Below are 17,201 nucleotides of genomic sequence, written 5' to 3' on the forward strand. Positions count from 1 at the left end.
ATTTACTTTAAAATATAACCGAACTACGAAACTAAATCGGCCTCGATTTTGGAAAGCTACAAAATGGTTTCACACCTCCACTTTGACACGCTGCATCCCCACATTTCCGTTTTACACAACATTATCTCATTTCACACCATTATCTCATTTGTACTGGCGGCTCTTGATTGCGTTCTTAAAGGTTATTGTTTAACAACCTGCTGAAATAGTAATAAAAATAACAATAACAATAATAATAATAATTATTATTACAATAGTAATGTCGATCTGTGATTTACGTAAACATCGGGTATACAAATGGTCAAGTGACCCTCATGAAGAAACAGCGCTCAACTAGTTATTAAAAAAATATTTTTACATGACATAAACTGGACCATTTAAATATATTTTTACATGACATAAACTGGACCATTTAAAAATATTTTTTAACTGTTTTAAGTTTGTTGATTCTGTAAGATGGGAACAATTTTTTGTGTCTAGAATTAGTTATACATTTTATCAGAACTAATTTCCGAAAATGTGACTGACCGAAAAATGGCCCCAATAGCAGCCACGCCACCCCCCCCCCCACCTTCGTGCGTCTCTGTTACAGTAAAAGTTTTTTAAATAAGGTACTAGTTTTGTTGGATGCAAGTTTTGTTCTGTACACGTTTTGTTGGGTACGAGTTTTGTTGGGTACACGTTTTGTGTTGGGTACAAGTTTTGTCGGGTAAACGTTTTGTGTTGGGTACAAATTTTGTTGGGTACAAGATTTGTTGGGTACACATTTTGTTGGGTACAAGTTTTGTCGGGTAAACGTTTTGTGTTGGGTACAAATTTTGTTGGGTACAAGTTTTGTTGGGTACATGTTTTATTGGGTACACATTTTGTTGGGTACAAGTTTTGTTGGGTACATGTTTTGTTGGGTACAAGTTTTATTGGGTACACATTTTGTTGGGTACAAGTTTTGTTGGGTACAAGTTTTATTGGGTACAAGTTTTATTGGGTACAAGTTTTATTGGGTACATGTTTTGTTGGGTACGAGTTTTATTGGGTACAAGTTTTATTGGGTACAAGTTTTATTGGGTACAAGTTGTGTTGGGTACAAGTTTTATTGGGTACAAGTTTTATTGGGTACAAATTTTGTTGGGTACAAGTTTTGTTGGGTACAAGTTGTGTTGGGTACAAGTTTTGTTGGGTACAGGTTTTATGAAGGGTATAATTTAGTGTTGGGTACACGTTTTATTGGGTAAAAGTTTAGCCGGTACAAGTTATGTCAATACAAATGATATGCTGAGTACGAATTAGTCCTGAAAATCAAATGAGCACAGCTCACCAACCAGTTGCACACAACTGATCAAACATCTGGAACGTTCCCCACAACTGTGACTGGTGAGGATGCCCGGATGTACAGCTGGCCGAGTCTATCTATAGAGGGGAGGCCTTTGAGTGGATGGTACCATGCTCGCCGCATGGGTGTGGCTGTCAGCATGGGGGGGGGGCTCCATAGAGAGCCAGCATAAATAGGGCCTGTCCAAGAGACGGCGAGGGAACAGCGGCCACCAGAAGGATTTCTTCGGTTTTTTTTAGGAATTTTTAGTTGACAACAAACGAATGGAGTTAAGAATGATGTGAAGTCAGTGATGAACAAAAAAATCTACCTCACCACGCGACTTTCAAACTTGTAAAGACCAAGTCAAGCATACAGGGAGATAACCCATCAAGAACGGTAACTGTACATTCTATTTCGCTTTATTCTCTTAGTGATATCAGTACAGCCCCGAACGTCAATACCCCTGCATTATATGTACCACACGCTAGATACTCAGTTTATAAATAGATACGTTTTTATGAGTTCAGCCAAACTAAGCAAACTTGATGTTGGCTAAATAGTGGCCCGTTTGGACAAGTTATAATTAACAAAGCGTTTGAATAGTTTTCCTAGCTGTTTGCCGCTCCGTACAAAAACTGCTCCGCGGAGATTAGAAGAGAAAGATGGCGATTGGACGAGCGAGTTGGGGCGAAGGTGCTAAAATATTAACTAGTGGAGCAGGGAGCGATCCTCGTAACCTTTAGGAACAGATAACACAACAACGCCAACACCGTTTGTCCAATCCGACGACAGCACCGCGTGGTTTGCGCGTGCCATGACAATGAAAACAACTTTTAGACAAGTTTTTAAAAACCCTGTTTCAGTTATTGCGCAAAATATCACGTGATTTCCATAAATAACCGGCCGCTGGAGCAGGCCTAAAGTTCACCTGGAACATTTCTCACCTCCGCTTAGGTAAATTTTCAATTTTAATTACCGGTAATTTTCTAATTATCAGCGCTAAAACATTTTCTTATTGTCCAACAATACACGACGCTGCGCAGATAAAAAAATCAATTGACGTAGGTAGAGGAGCGCTTTTTGACGTCACTTCCTTCTAGTTTCACCATACGAGTCTGGCCGCTAGCATCAAGCTCCGGGTGCTAAACTGTGCTTCACACGTAAGCTGAGTACTTTGTAGAGTTTCATCAGGACATACATTAGGGAAGAATATTTCAATTATATATATATATATATATATATATATATATATATATATATATATATATATATATATATATATATATATATATATATACATACATATATATATATATATATGCGTGAGTGTGTGTGTTTGTATAATGTGGAAAGAACTTTACACAAAAGACGTATATTTCGCGCTGTAAAAACTGTTTACGTTTATGGTTGCAAATAGCTTTGGTATGTTTTTTACAATGGTAAAAGTTAGTCGGATCGTTTTTAAACTAAGATTCTGTTTGTTGTGTGAAATATTTGTATTTATAACGATGTAGATGTGCATTTGCCAATTAGTGCTGACATTTTCTCGCCCATCTCAGGAAGAAATGTTTTTCGAATTGATTCCATTCCCCCACACAATTGGAAAGATTACTAAGGATAACGTTTCTCTAAGCAGCTGCATTAAGTTAAATATAGACTTGTTTTCTAATGCGTCTCAGACAAGAAACCGCCATAGTTAACGGGGACTCGGCCACATATGCTTGCTACCCGCTACATGAGATGGCCCGCTGAACGTCACACATTCTACACTTTATAAACTAAAGAAGCAATAATTCAAAACTGTATGTAAATATATATGTGCCATGTTTTTTTGTTGATGTCTGAAATGGATTCTGTTTGGTGACGCTCCTATTTTTCTCATCCAGGCACATTAAGACTGCCAGCCACCAACTCTTGTAGAACGTTTGTCAGGCACACTAAGACTGTCAGCCACCAACTCTTGTAGAACGTTTGTCAGGCACACTAAGACTGTCAGCCACCAACTCTTGTAGAACGTTTGTCAGGCACACTAAGACTGTCAGCCACCAACTCTTGTAGAACCTTTGTAAAATGTCTCCAGCCTATTGTACATCCGTGTTTCTCATGTGGTCCCTCAACATCTTGCTACCAATAGTCCTCACACAGGAGCCGGGCGAGTTCTTCAATACTGTAAGTCCTAGTTTACACGAAATTTATGTATGTCTTAGTTTACACGAATTTTTTTATACATATATGTATGTAGATACTTTAGTTAATTTAGAATACTTGTGGTGCAATTGTGGACTAGGCTTAGTTTGACCAAGTCACATACCTGCCACTAATGAATGTCGCATACTTGATTAAAATGCTTTAATATTTTCACAATGCCTTTCGTATGAATCGTCAAATAAACGGGTTTTTACACACAGTAAATACAGAAATGGCATATTAATAGAACTCTGTTTGGTGGTAAGATAAAAAAGTACATATAAAAACGTTTCTACATATGCGTCACAAATATAAAAATAATTTATAAAAAAACGTTTTAATAACTAGCTTTTATGTAGAAATGCACTAAAATAAATAAATTTCTTAAAATATGTAATAATACACTACTATTTATATAACTATAAAGAAAAGCATTTATCCACTGGATACTTTTACTAATTTAGGAAGCGACCCACGCTTTTCTTTATAGTTATTTAAATAGTAGTGTATTATTATATATTTTAGACATTTATTTATTTTCTACTTTTTAGTGCATTATTACATAAAAGCTTGTTATTAAAACTTTTTAATGATTTTTTTCAGTATTTTACATTTTAAAAATTTACAATGAGTTTATGGCTAAAAACCATTGCGCACCTAATACACTTGATAACGCGTGTATATAGTTGGGTATGACTGCCTACTAATTTAGACAAAATTTTAATTAATTCATAAAAATAATAATTAATTTAATTAATTAAAAAAAAACAGTTAAGTCAAATTGAATGTAAGATTGCTTTTCCTTCATTTCTTGACCCACGTGCCAACTTTGAGACGAATTTGTTAGTTAGAAGTGCCTGAAATTTCGCTCGGGCGTTTCGATCTAGACAGAGACATTGAGTTAAATAAAAGCTTGTAATAAAAGCTTGTAAAAAATTCACAAAAAACGTTTTAACAACAAGCTTTTATGTAAAAATGATGATCTTTAAACATAATAATGCAACTATAACAATACATTCAGGCGTGGGTCGCGCATACAATAAATATCTGCGTGGGTCGCACATACACGTTTTGAAATGGAGTTCAGTTGGTAATAAATTTTAATTCTTGCGTTTGGTGACCGTGTCTGAGTACTGATGTGCTCTATTGTGTATAGGAAAAAATTGAAAATATTGTAGGCCTATCTCACTATAAAAAGCCAACACACTCTATTCAACTCATATATATAAGTGCTCCGGTTTTTTAAATACTGCTAACATTAATAAAAGTAATATTTATATACAACTCAATTTCATTAATACAATTTTATGAGCAATTTACACTTTCATTAAAAATTATTTAAATAATAATGCATTATTATATCTAAGTATAATCATTTTATTGCTCCTATTTACTGCATATACTACATTTTCTGTGGTTCTTAGGTTTTGCTATAATGAATTGAAAATCGCATCGTTAAAAACTTGCGCGCTAATTTAACCATGACGAATGAATCAAATTAGTTAAATCAAAGCTTCTAATGGTAAAACGTGCATGTGTTTGATATATTGCACTGTTTCTGCTCGTTACAAACAAATAAAGCGTTAAATAAATAAACAATACAATTAAATGAGTATAAATCTATTTTTAAATATTTCAAATTTATGATAAACATGCTAAGTTGGCCTAAGGTCCCTGCTGCCACTGTCCCCACTACACTACACGACTCGCTAAGACATTAAGAATGTGTGAATGGGGGGGGGGGCGTGTTCACCCAGCCCAGGTGGGTACATAACTTAAGGTAAGCAAAGGCGACTGGGTAAGCTAGCATATCCCACTTTACCCCCGGATGTCAAGGTCACGGAATCAGATAAACTCTATCTGACCTACCCCCGTGATCCTTAATTAATTAATTTTTTGAAACCGATTTTCAATGAAAAAATACTGACAGGTTATATTATGTAGAATACAAAAATAGTAAGAAAATAAACCCGTAGATAAATAATTGTTCCATCTTTAGGCTGGATAAGTCTATCTGTAGGTCTTGTTAGACAAACTGAATTAATTGGTGGAAAAATTATACAATATTCACCGATCTTGAAAGCTTTTTATAGTACATCTAACAGATTGAAACAAATTGATTAAATACTGGTCTTAGACCTACAGAAGCGTTAAATAGATTGTTGAATGGACATTGTTGTAATCTCACAGTCCAGAGTAATACAACACAGCCGAACAAATTATTTTGGTGCAAGCTTTTAAAAATGTTACCTTGTAACACGGAATTTATCGACACAAATGCGACATTGTTTTTTTTAGAGTATTGCTTGGCTTCAGTCTTCGACCTCCTCAAATTGTACTGGATGTTGTGGGTAACTTTTTAAATTTATATAGGCTTCTCAGAGGCGGTAGTCACTAGCGGTCAGTTTTGGATAGATTTGATGTGTTGGTCAGTCGCGGTCAGTTTTTGAAAGATTTGATAATGCTGCGGTCACTCGCGGTCAGTTTTGGATAGATTTGATAATGTTTTGGTCAGTCGCGGTCAGTTTTGGATAGATTTGATAATGCGGCGGTCACTCGCGGTCAGTTTTGGATAGATTTGATGTGTTGGTCAGTCGCGGTCAGTTTTGGATAGATTTGATATGTTGGTCAGTCGCGGTCAGTTTTGGATATATTTGATGTGTTGGTCACTCGCGGTCAGTTTTTGGGTAAATTTTATTATGCGGTGGACACTCACGGTCACCACCCCACCCCCGCCCTACTCTAGGACTTAGAGGCCGCTCGGCATATTTCAGTGTACTCTATTCACGGGACCCCTGCCGAGGCTTCAGGTCCAGCAACCGGTACCAGTGCCAGAAAAAAAGAGTAGGAAACTGCTTTATATATGTAGTAGGCTACATCGATTCATGACATTAGCAACAAATGTTTGTGATGAGCTTAAGCTGAAATCTGACGCTGTTTTCTTACTGCGGGAGTCAAGCTTATAAGCTTGTATATACGATTTCAATATTTTTTTTTAAAGACAGACCTTTTTTTGCTAAGCTTTAGCAACTGACAGTTATTGGATTTAAACCTTTAGCTGCCCATATCCATTGACAGTTATTTCAACATTTAGCTGCCCCTGTCTATTGACAGTTATTTATAATTTTAGCTGCCCCTGTCCACTGACAGTTATTTGATTTAACCTTTCAGCTGCACTTGTCCAGTGACAGTATTTAAACTTTTAGCTGCCCCTGTCTATTGACGGTTATTTTAATTTAAACATTTAGCTGCCCGTGTCCACTGACAGTTATTTGACTTAACCTTTCAGCTGCACCTGACCACAGACGAGGACGTGAAACAACGGACCAGCCACCCGGCCAGACTCGATGACCTACCCCAGGCCAGCCAGCACCGCCTTGAGGCCATTCTCCAGGGCAAATTCCTCTCCGATGCAGACGGCAGTCTACAAGACAGCGGCGCTCTACGGGAAGACAAGCGAGTTTTTTGCAACGGATTCTCAGGTTGTGGCGGTCGATTTAGGGGCAGAAGGCGCCAAAAGAATGCAGCAGAAGTAAGAAAGCGGTTACAGCACCCGAAAGTCAGCAAACGTCCATTTTGTAACTCTTACGGTTGTAACAACGGCGGCAAGAGGATTAGCGAAATCCCTTCAGAACTGGGCGATGACGTCACATGGAGAGACGGGTCGGACGCGGAGTTGCCGACAAGATTTAAAAAACTCTTCTGTAACGGCTACGGTGGCTGCCAGAATATGGGGAAGAGGATTCTCCTTCTTCCCGTCAACAGTCCAGTCCGAGATTCGAACCCTAACCCTTTCCTACCACCACCAGTCAACGACGTCAGTGGCCAGTTAGAGAAACGCTTCTGGTCTGGCGGCTATGAGGATGATATGAACCAGTTAGTGCAAAGGTAAATACCATCGTCTTGTCTCGTCTCTGTCTGACTCGGCGACATTTAGGCCGGATCTGTTCCGGGAAACAATAGCTTTTTAAACTAGGCAAACAGACCAACTTTTTAAAAACTAGGCAAACAGACCAACTTTTTAAAAACTAGGCAAACAGACCAACTTTTTAAAAACTAGGCAAACAGACCAACTTTTTTTTTAAACTAGGCAATGAGATCAAATATTTTTAAACTAAGCAAACAGATCAAATAATTTTTAAACTAGCCAAGCAGACCAAATCTTTTTAAACTAGGCTAAATGACCATATATTTTTAAACTAGGCAAACAGACCAATTTTTTTTTAAACTAGGCAATGAGATCACATATTTTTAAACTAAGCAAACAGATCAAATAATTTTTAAACTAGCCAAGCAGACCAAATCTTTTTAAACTAGGCAAAAGACCAAATCTTTTTTAGCTTGTCAAATAGAACAATTCTTTTTTAAACTATTTAACTGGGAAATCGAACAAACTATGAAGACAATCTTATCTTCTCTTTAAATTTTCCCAAGAATGGTAATTTAGGATACATTTATTTTTCACTATAACCTATTTTTTTCCAATAAGAGACAATTCGGAATAATCTGACTTTTTGAACGCGTAATTGAAATAAAGAAATAACTTTTCCTCTAAATGTGTTTAAAAAAAAATCGTAACTCTACTAGTAAATATGAATTTGAGAAAAAAAAAACAACAACCCTTTTTCAAATGAATGTGTATTTGGAAATGGTGATGGTGGGTGGGCGGGATAGCCGCACCTGAAGTCGACCTGTGGGGGCGCCAAACTAGTTTTAAGCTCCATCCCTTACTATTATATTTTTTGTCTATTTTATAAAAATCCGCGTTTTAACATTCTCCCCATCCATCGTGTGACAGTGTAGAGAGCTGAAGCTTAATACGTGGAAGGTAAGCTACGAAATCAATTGTAAGTATCTTTACCGTATTCCGCACCTAGAAGGACCAGGTTACACCAATAAATAAAATGCACTTTTGTAAAACAAATCAGAGGTTCCAAAAATACATAAACAGTCTCCCTGTGATCAGCACACTGAGATCTTGTAAGTATGCGCAGAGGCGTAGAGACCCTTCCCGGTGCCCGGGGACAAGCTTTCGATTTGCACCCCCTCCCCTCAAACTTTCGATTTGCACCCCCCTCAAACTTTTGATTTGCATCCCCCCTCAATCTTTTGATTTGCACCCCCCCCCCTAAAGCTTTCGATTTGCACCCCCCACAAACTTTTGATTTCCACCCTCCTCAAACTTTCGATTACTTTTTCCAACCCATTTTGGCGTCCGGGAACATATGTCCCCCCCCCTGCCCCCCCCCCACATAATTTTAAATATATTGTCATGCATGGTATCATAAGTCAGACACTATGGCGATATCTGTTCAACTCATTTGACCAGTAAAACAGGGGGCTGAGGGTGGAGGGGGCGGGTGGGGGTATCGGCGGCTAAAAAAACTTTATTGTTGGCAGTTTTGTCTACTTGCTATCAATAATATCTGCATTACCCTTCTAAACAATAATATCTGTTTTACTTTTCCAAACAATAAAATCTGCTTTCCCCTTTCAGATTTTTCTAGCAACACTCCGCCAATAAAGAACCCTAGGCCTAAAAAAAAATCATAAAAAACGTTTTAATAACAAGCTTTTATGTAATAATGCACTAAAAAGTAGAAAATAAATTAAACACTACTATTTAAAATCTATAAAGAAAAGCGTGGGTCACTTTATTATCTATTGGATACCTCTACAAATATTTAGGAATAGACCCACGCTTATAATAGTGCGGAATAGTTGGATACGACTGCCTACTAATTTGTACAGAATTTTATTAAATTCATAAAAAATTAATTAGACACAATTAAGTCAAATTTAATGTCAGATCGCATTGTCTTCATGTTTTGACCCACGTGCCAACTTAAAACCGAATCTGTCAGTTAGAAGTGCCTGAAATTTCGCTCGGCTGTTCCGATCTAGACTGACGACAGATAGACATAGACAGTAAGTTAAATAAAAGTTTGTAATAAAAATACGTTCATATTATTTTTGATAAAAGGGAAATAACGTTAAATTCTACTTCTTATCAAACCTATTTTTACTTTCTCGTATATACGAAGTATAGAGAAAGTATTGTAATCGTGCACAAAAATCAATTGAAATTTTAACAATTTTCACCGTATTACACCTCAGTCCTTCATCACATCCGAAGTATAGAGGACTTATTTTAATCGGGCAAAAATTATCAATCTAGATTTATCAAAATTAAGAGGTTTTTATGCGTAATCCAGTCTGAAAAACTGGGCTTTGCAATTCTGTCCGTATGTCTCTGTGTGTGTGTGTCTGTCCGTGTGTAAACACGATAACTTGAGTACCGTTACAGCTAGGTTGATGAAATTTCATATATAAGTATTTTATCAAAATCGTAGAACCGTATCAACTTTTGAGCGATTTCCGATAACCGGAAGTGGTACTTTTTCTACTTTGAATTTTTCAAAAGCCTATAACTTGAGTACTATTGTCAGATAGATAAATGAAATTTCACATGTAAGTATAAGATCTAATTCTCTACCTTCTGTCAAATTTTGAGTAATTTCCGTTGCCCGGAAGTACTAATTTACGCTACTTCCGATTTCTCAAAAAACTAATGTAAATCTTTAAAGTACTAATAATATTGCGCGCTATTATGCACTTTTTTATTTGGCGTTCACTTGGTGTGCAATCTTTTTTCTACGAGATTTTATTCTATTTTTAAAACTTTAAGTATTTAAAAAACGTGGGTACGTTCACCATCAAATTTCCCGACCCATCTGCCCGACCCACGTTTTTTGTCATCAAATGTATGAAAATTTATTTTCTACTTTTTAGTCCACAAGAAAAACGTGGTTTTTTAAAAAGTTTTTTTTAAGTATTTTATTTTCTCCTTTTTAGTCCGTTGCTACACATGAAAAACGTGGTTTTTAAAAAAGTTTTTTATATAGTTTATTTTCTACTATATCTAATGACTTGATTAAGTATGACTTGACTAAGTGTTTATAAATACACGGACTAAAAAAATCTTGAGCGACCAGGATTCGAACCTGGGTTGTCGCGGCCACAACGCGAAGTACTAACCACTATACGATCACGGCCAGCGCGCTCACATCGATTGGGGCCGAAGTAACTGTGTCAATAGGCCTCCAGTCTTGTCGGTATCTTTAGAAATCATGTCCTCAATTTTATGGTCCTTGGGGCGTAATTAAATTAAGCTAATTACGGTCTCTAATTGCTAGTTTTTATGATTGCATCTGAAATTGTTAGGCAAAAGTAGCCTACATGCCAAATTTCAGATCTATTGAGCAATCAGAAGTGGGCTAATTTTCGATGTCAATTTTAACAACAAACACACGCGAAGCTGAGTTAATAAAAACGTGTTAAAATGGATTAAAAATCATGTCTATAGCCCGAGTTCCCATCCCCTGTTATTTTATACGAGCCGACCCGCGGCATATCATACGCCGCTATTTAGTTGTTTTTTGTTCTACTTTTCAGTAATTCATAATTTGTGAATTCGACAGTACCAATGCTACCACTGAAAATACGTGCTTTAAAACACTACCCCCCCCCCCCGTGAAAGCAGCCTCCTCTTAGTTACCTCCTCTAATTTTAAAATCGTTTCAAACTAAATTATCTGCCCCTAATAGCCGTCACCAAACCCGGCTCTATGATTGTAAAATGTAAACATTTAGAGTGAACTACAACTCACCAGGCCATGTAGGGGTGGTGGTGGGGGGGGGGGGGTGGGGGGGTGGGGGGGAGCGATAGAGAGGAAGAGAGGGGACTGCAAAGGCGCGCTTGCAGCTTGTTTTCTAACGGCTCCCAGAAGAGAATTATATATATAGATAAGAATATTCGAGAAAGTTTAGGGGAGATCACTCCCGGTTTATTTTAAACACAAAATTAAATCGTCGTCTTAGCTTACCTATCCCGTATACAACGTTTTTTTCCAAAAGCCTAGCCTCGACTACTCTGGTTGTAATTTGTGGAACAATCTCAGTATTAAAATAAAACTATCTATAATATCTGAAAATATATTCTAAACTAAACCAAAACAACAACTATTTAATGACCTCCTTAACTGACTCTTTGCTACATTTCCCATTCATCTATTATATTATCATTCTACCTCATTTTGTACTATAGCTATGTAATATTATTTCTTTATTCCAAATCTTTGAATGCTATGTTACTGCTATGTGTTTACTACTCCTTTGCTTTTTATCACAATGCTGTTATTACGGGTTTTTTTTTTTAAACGGCCACTGTGAAAAAAAAGGCCTCCATGGCTACTGTTGTTACCGTTATTGAATACTTCCTGTCACCGGAAATCTCTCCAAATTTGAAAGAAACCAGTGAATAAGATCTTTAACCTTTGTATGAAATTTCGTCCATCTACCTGAAATGGTACTTGTATTATCGATATTTTAGATACCACAACTAAAGTACAACTTCCATAGATCGGAAGTCACTGAAAAATTGAAAATAAAACAAGTATTAAATTGAATTAATTAATTAAAAATATTTCTTCATATGCAGAGGTCACAGAAACAAGTGAACTCTACTTCATTTACCCCATAGACCGTCATGTTTGAAAGGGAAACGTTTATTAAATTTAATACTTGTATCTGAAATTTCGTTTACCTAAATGAAACTGTTTTCAAGTTATCGTATTTCCACGATATTAGAGTACCACTTCCGTTAATAGGCATGAAAAGTCTATGTAAGCATATAAATATTTGAAAAATATTTTTAAATATGGCAAACGATAAAATTATAGTTAGACTTGTAAAAATTAAAGCCGTTTGGGAACCATCTTCTTCTTCTTCTTCGTTCTTAATTTTTAGTGTTGGGAGGGATCGAGCCTTATCTGCCAGAGGGTTGAACTCAACACTTTTTTTTCGAATTTATCAACCATGAGCTTTGCCGACTCGACCATGCTTCCATCACAATTAAGGATTACGTGTCAACTGGTTTTGCGCCATTGAGGCCATTGACTCCGATTTCAGCCTGCTTTTCTTTTTTTTTGGATTTGCTTCCATAGCCTTTGTCCAACCAAGAACAAACTACAAGGCAGCAGCAGTTTGATTTTGGAGTTGTCTCTGCTAGAAGAGTGGCTGTCCCCAGCTAACGAGTCTCATCTGCCCGAGGGTTCGAACTCGAGTCTTTTCGGTTTAGCAACCATGTGGGAACCATCGATTACAATCATTTTTATCGAATATAAGTCGTTTAAAAGCCGTTTAGATTTATTTTATCAATTCAAATATTTTCAAAAACTGCCCACAACCTCTCATTGAAGTCAACCGGAATGGCCAAGGAGAGTAAAACAATAAAAGTCAGAACAATTGTTTTCCGTGATAAAAATACACAGTATTGATCTATGGTGTAAAGAGTAGTATTGTATTTAAAATCAAATAATATAATATGACATCCCTAATCTCCACAACACACCCACTCTACTAATCCAAATTAAAAATAAAAGTGTTTGTTAAATTACTATTATATTACAAGTAGGCCTAATTATTTCTTTGACTCCTCTTTCTAAGCTTAATGAAAACGGAAGTTATTTTGTACTTATTACACAAATGTTATAAACTATTCAATTTTGGTGGAAAAATATGCTTTTTAGCAACAAAAATTTGGAACCAGCTTTTCAAATCTATTGGACATTGTTTGATAGATACATGCGTATTCTATTTAATATTTATAAATGAAATTTTGTCCCCCTTACTTAACGGTACTTGAGTTATAGATAGAGAACTACACATTTGAGAAATAGATCTACTTATATATTAAATATACTTAACAAAATTGAAATAATACTTAAGTCATCGTGTACTGTTCACAGACAGACATACAGACAAAATTGCTACATTTTGTATTTCCGAAACGTCGAGATTTTGACAAATCTCGATTTCGATTTTTTTGCAAAATTGTAACACTTCCTCTATAATTTGTATAATAGAAAGTAAAAATATATGATTTCTATACACAATAACCTGTGATTTCGTTCAAGCTGTCCGGAAACATTATTTTCCGATGACAATGCAAGCATATCTATTTTTAAATCTTATTAGACATTAGGTGAGTCCGTATAATTCAAGTAAAATATTAAATGACTCAGAAATAAAATAAAAAGGTAACAAGAAAAAAATCTAGCGATCGCTCGGTCAGATGGCCGACGACAGTGAAGTGTGGGTCACGGTTGGTCAGTTTCTTGTGGGAGAGTCGACCACAAACTAAGAAGGGGGAGATAATGGACTTTAAAAGATCGCAAGCTAAAGCAACTATATATTAGTCGTATGTGGACAATTAAGAAGGAATCACTAACAAGTAGAAAGTAAACAGATAATAAAAACGACTTTATCATAAACTTTTAAAATTCACTGAAAATAAAAATAAATTAAATAAAAAAACTAGTTTAAAAAAAAAAATAACAGCATTGTTCGCTCATAAAATATCTAACACATTTTAACAACCTATACATTTTTTAAGTTTATCCTAATATATAAAAGCCCATGTGCTCACTTCTCTCTCTCTCTCTGTCCGCAATATTTTTGGCAACGTCGTCAGCCTGTTCAGCGATAAATGGAGAACTTAAAAATACGGACTATTGTTGAAAATAATATGGTGGACGGTATAAGTATATAAACTAGATTTTATTCAAAGAAGGAAAATAAAAGTAAGGCATATTCGAATGTAAATCAGATTTCTAACTAAAGCATTTATTGTCGTGACAAGAACGTAAGAAATAATGACGTCACACGAAGGAAAATACACAAAACTAATGGCGTCATCTTCCAATTTCAAATATAAAGAAATGAACTATTTCATTCAAATTTGATTTAGATCTACTTATCAAGACGTACGCCGATAATGAGTTTCTATACTAAACTATTTCAGGCCTTGATTATTTTATATAAATCTTTGTTTGCTTAGCTATGGAATTGACTAATTTCATTTGAAATAATAGGGCGTATTCGCGTAACTTAGGTTTCCTAAATATCCCATTTATTCACCATTTACGCTCTCGTGCCTAAATAGCTGAGATGACAGTGTAATAGTTACCATGCAGGTGGTACGAGTTCGAGACACACTACGTTAATCTTAAATATTTTTTTTTGATGTGAATGATAAAGTTGCCTATCGGGACTTGGCGGTACACGTGGCAGGTGAAGTAGTGTTCACCTGTTTCTGTCTTCTCAGCATATGAAGCGATTGTGTGGTCAGACCCATGCTCAGCCGTAATAGGTGTTTTTAAAAGACAAAAACAACATAACTACCATTGAAAACTCGGGTTTTTAACGACATCACTTAAATCTCTTAATTTTAAGTTTCTATTTTAAATGTGTCGATTTGTTTAGCTATTTAGTTATTTCTTTGCTTTGCCAGTAATATCGTTCAACGTGTAGTAAAGCACATTGCGTTTTGACCAGTACATTTTTTATAAAATAAATATAAAATATATTTCTCAAACAAGTTTAATATTTTCTATAATTGATGGTTACCAATGAAGAAATGAACTATTTAATTAAAATATATAGATCTAAACATAAATATAGAAAAACCAGTATCCGCTACCCCCCCCCTCCCTTCACCGGAAAGTTTTAAGTGCCACTCCCCGGAGTTAAATATTTATAAGAAAAAACTGGGCAGCCTATCAGCCTATATGTATGTAAAGAGCAGAGAGCTAAAATTCACCAGAATAGCCCGTGTTACGGGTACCGATGGCTAGTGTTTTTTGTAAACTGCCATTTCTTTATATGGCAATGTAATTTCACATACAGGATGTCATAGCACCACCATACACACGACTTCACGTATGTCAAATCCCTTCCATGCCAGCATATGACTTACTGACTTCTTTACTCCTAGTGGAGTATAGGACCTCCTATACTCCACGAGGAGTCTTCACATATTGGATGTCAAATCTCCTTCCATACATATGTCTGCACATATTGGATGTCAAATCTCCTTCCATACATATGTCTGCACATATTGGATGTCAAATCTCCTTCCATACATGTCTATTCATATTGGATGTCAAATCCCCTTCCATACATATGTCTGCACATATTAGATGTCAAATCCCCCAACATACATACATATGTCTGCACATATTGGATGTCAAATCTTCTTCCATACATATGTCTGCACATATTAGATGTCAAATCCCCCAACATACATATGTCTGCACATATTGGATGTCAAATCTCCTTCCATACATGTCTATTCATATTGGATGTCAAATCCCCTTCCATACATATGTCTGCACATATTAGATGTCAAATCCCCCAACATACATGTCTGCACATATTGGATGTCAAATCTACTTCCATACATGTCTATTCATATTGGATGTCAAATCCCCTTCCATACATGTCTGCACATATTGGATGCCAAATCCCCTTACATATGTTTTTTGTTTTATTTTTGCTTTCATAGTAGACTAAATTGATTTTAGTTTAGTCCTCATTGTAAATTAATTTTTTTTAGATTTAGACTAAATTGTTTTTAGTTTTAATGTTGTGTTGGTAATTGAATCTAGGCCCGATGTGTACTATAATATTTTATGTTATTTTAGTATTTTCATGTTGTGTTAGTATTTTCCTGTTGTGTTAGTGTTTTCATGTTATGTTAGTGTTATCATGTTGTGTTTGTGTTTTCATGTTGTGTTAGTGTTATCATGTTGTGTTTGTGTTTTCATGTTATGTTAGTATTTTCATGTGATTTTAGTATTTTCATGTTGTGTTAGTGTTTTCATGTTGTGTTAGTGTTTTCATGTTGTGTTAGTATGTTTATGTTATGCTAGTATTTTCATGTTGTGTTTTCATGTTGTGTTAGTATTTTCATGTTGTGTTTGTGTTTTCATGTTGTGTTTGTGTTTTCATGTTGTGTTAGTATTTTTATGTTGTGTTTGTGTTTTCATGTTGTGTTAGTACTTTCATGTTATGTTTGTATTTTCATGTTGTGTTAGTATTTTCATGTTATGTTAGTATTTTCATGTTGTGTTTGTGTTTTCATGTTGTGTTAGTATTTTCATGTTATGTTTGTATTTTCATGTTGTGTTTGTGTTTTCATGTTGTGTTAGTGTTTTCATGTTATGTTAGTATTTTCATGTTGTGTTAGTGTGTTCATGTTATGTTAGTATTTTCATGTTGTGTTAGATTTATTTTGTGTTAGGTTTATGTTGTGTTAGGTTTATGTTGTGTTAGGTTTGTTAAATTAACCTTTGCCTTTACCTTTCAGCTGAGTGCTAGCAGCCTGCCCGTCTATGGAGCAACCAAGCAAGAAATATTGGTGGTCCAAAGTAGAGAATTTTCTTTTTCGGATGGCTTTACGGTACAGTCAGGGAGGGGTTGCTAATGCAATGGGGGAGTGAAATTGTTTCAAAATATGTTCACATTTAACTGGACTAGTTATTTCATTCATAATTCTTGTGATGAAAAAAGAAATCTATTAAAATTGACTTTATAGAACTGGAACTGATTTAATGGCTTTAATATTTTTCAAATTATTCACGTCGGCTGTTTACTATATATATATATATATATATATATATATATATATATATATATATATATATATATATATATATATATATATATATAAATACAATGTGTTATTAGTGCACCAAAACCCGTCGACACTAAAAGAAAACAAAGAATGTGATCCACCATTTATTGCACACAAAGAAGACATTTTGTTATGAGTCTCAAGTGTAAACATCCAGTGCACAAAT

At 35.4% G+C, this 17,201-nt stretch overlaps 1 protein-coding gene across 6 annotated transcripts; it reads left to right on the top strand.

The window, feature by feature from the left end:
- The first annotated feature begins 1,496 nt into the window (after window positions 1-1,496).
- On the top strand, window positions 1,497-16,940 carry LOC131938834 (uncharacterized). Of its 6 annotated transcripts, none has more exons than XM_059297045.1 (4): window positions 1,497-1,708; window positions 3,199-3,481; window positions 6,789-7,387; window positions 16,709-16,940. In XM_059297045.1, the coding sequence occupies exons 2-4, from the start codon at window positions 3,383-3,385 to the stop codon at window positions 16,710-16,712; spliced, it is 702 nt and encodes a 233-aa protein (XP_059153028.1). In that variant the 5' UTR covers window positions 1,497-1,708; window positions 3,199-3,382; the 3' UTR covers window positions 16,713-16,940. The 6 variants fall into 6 exon arrangements, with proteins under 6 accessions (XP_059153028.1, XP_059153032.1, XP_059153034.1 ...); XM_059297049.1 differs by having other exon boundaries at window positions 3,245-3,481; XM_059297051.1 differs by having other exon boundaries at window positions 3,337-3,481.
- Window positions 16,941-17,201: the final 261 nt, after the last annotated feature.

Source organism: Physella acuta, unplaced genomic scaffold (genome assembly GCF_028476545.2).
Source record: "Physella acuta isolate Inbredline_101_S28 unplaced genomic scaffold, ASM2847654v3 ptg000257l, whole genome shotgun sequence".
NCBI classification, from domain to species: domain Eukaryota; kingdom Metazoa; phylum Mollusca; class Gastropoda; family Physidae; genus Physella; species Physella acuta.

What these genes read in the sequence shown, in the direction of transcription:
- LOC131938834 (XM_059297045.1), top strand. Translation starts at nt 3,383, where the DNA reads ATGTCTCCAGCCTATTGTACATCCGTGTTTCTCATGTGGTCCCTCAAC. An exon ending in CGGGCGAGTTCTTCAATACT is followed by an intron (nt 3,482 to 6,788) that starts GTAAGTCCTAGT and finishes TTAACCTTTCAG; the next exon opens with CTGCACCTGACCACAGACGA.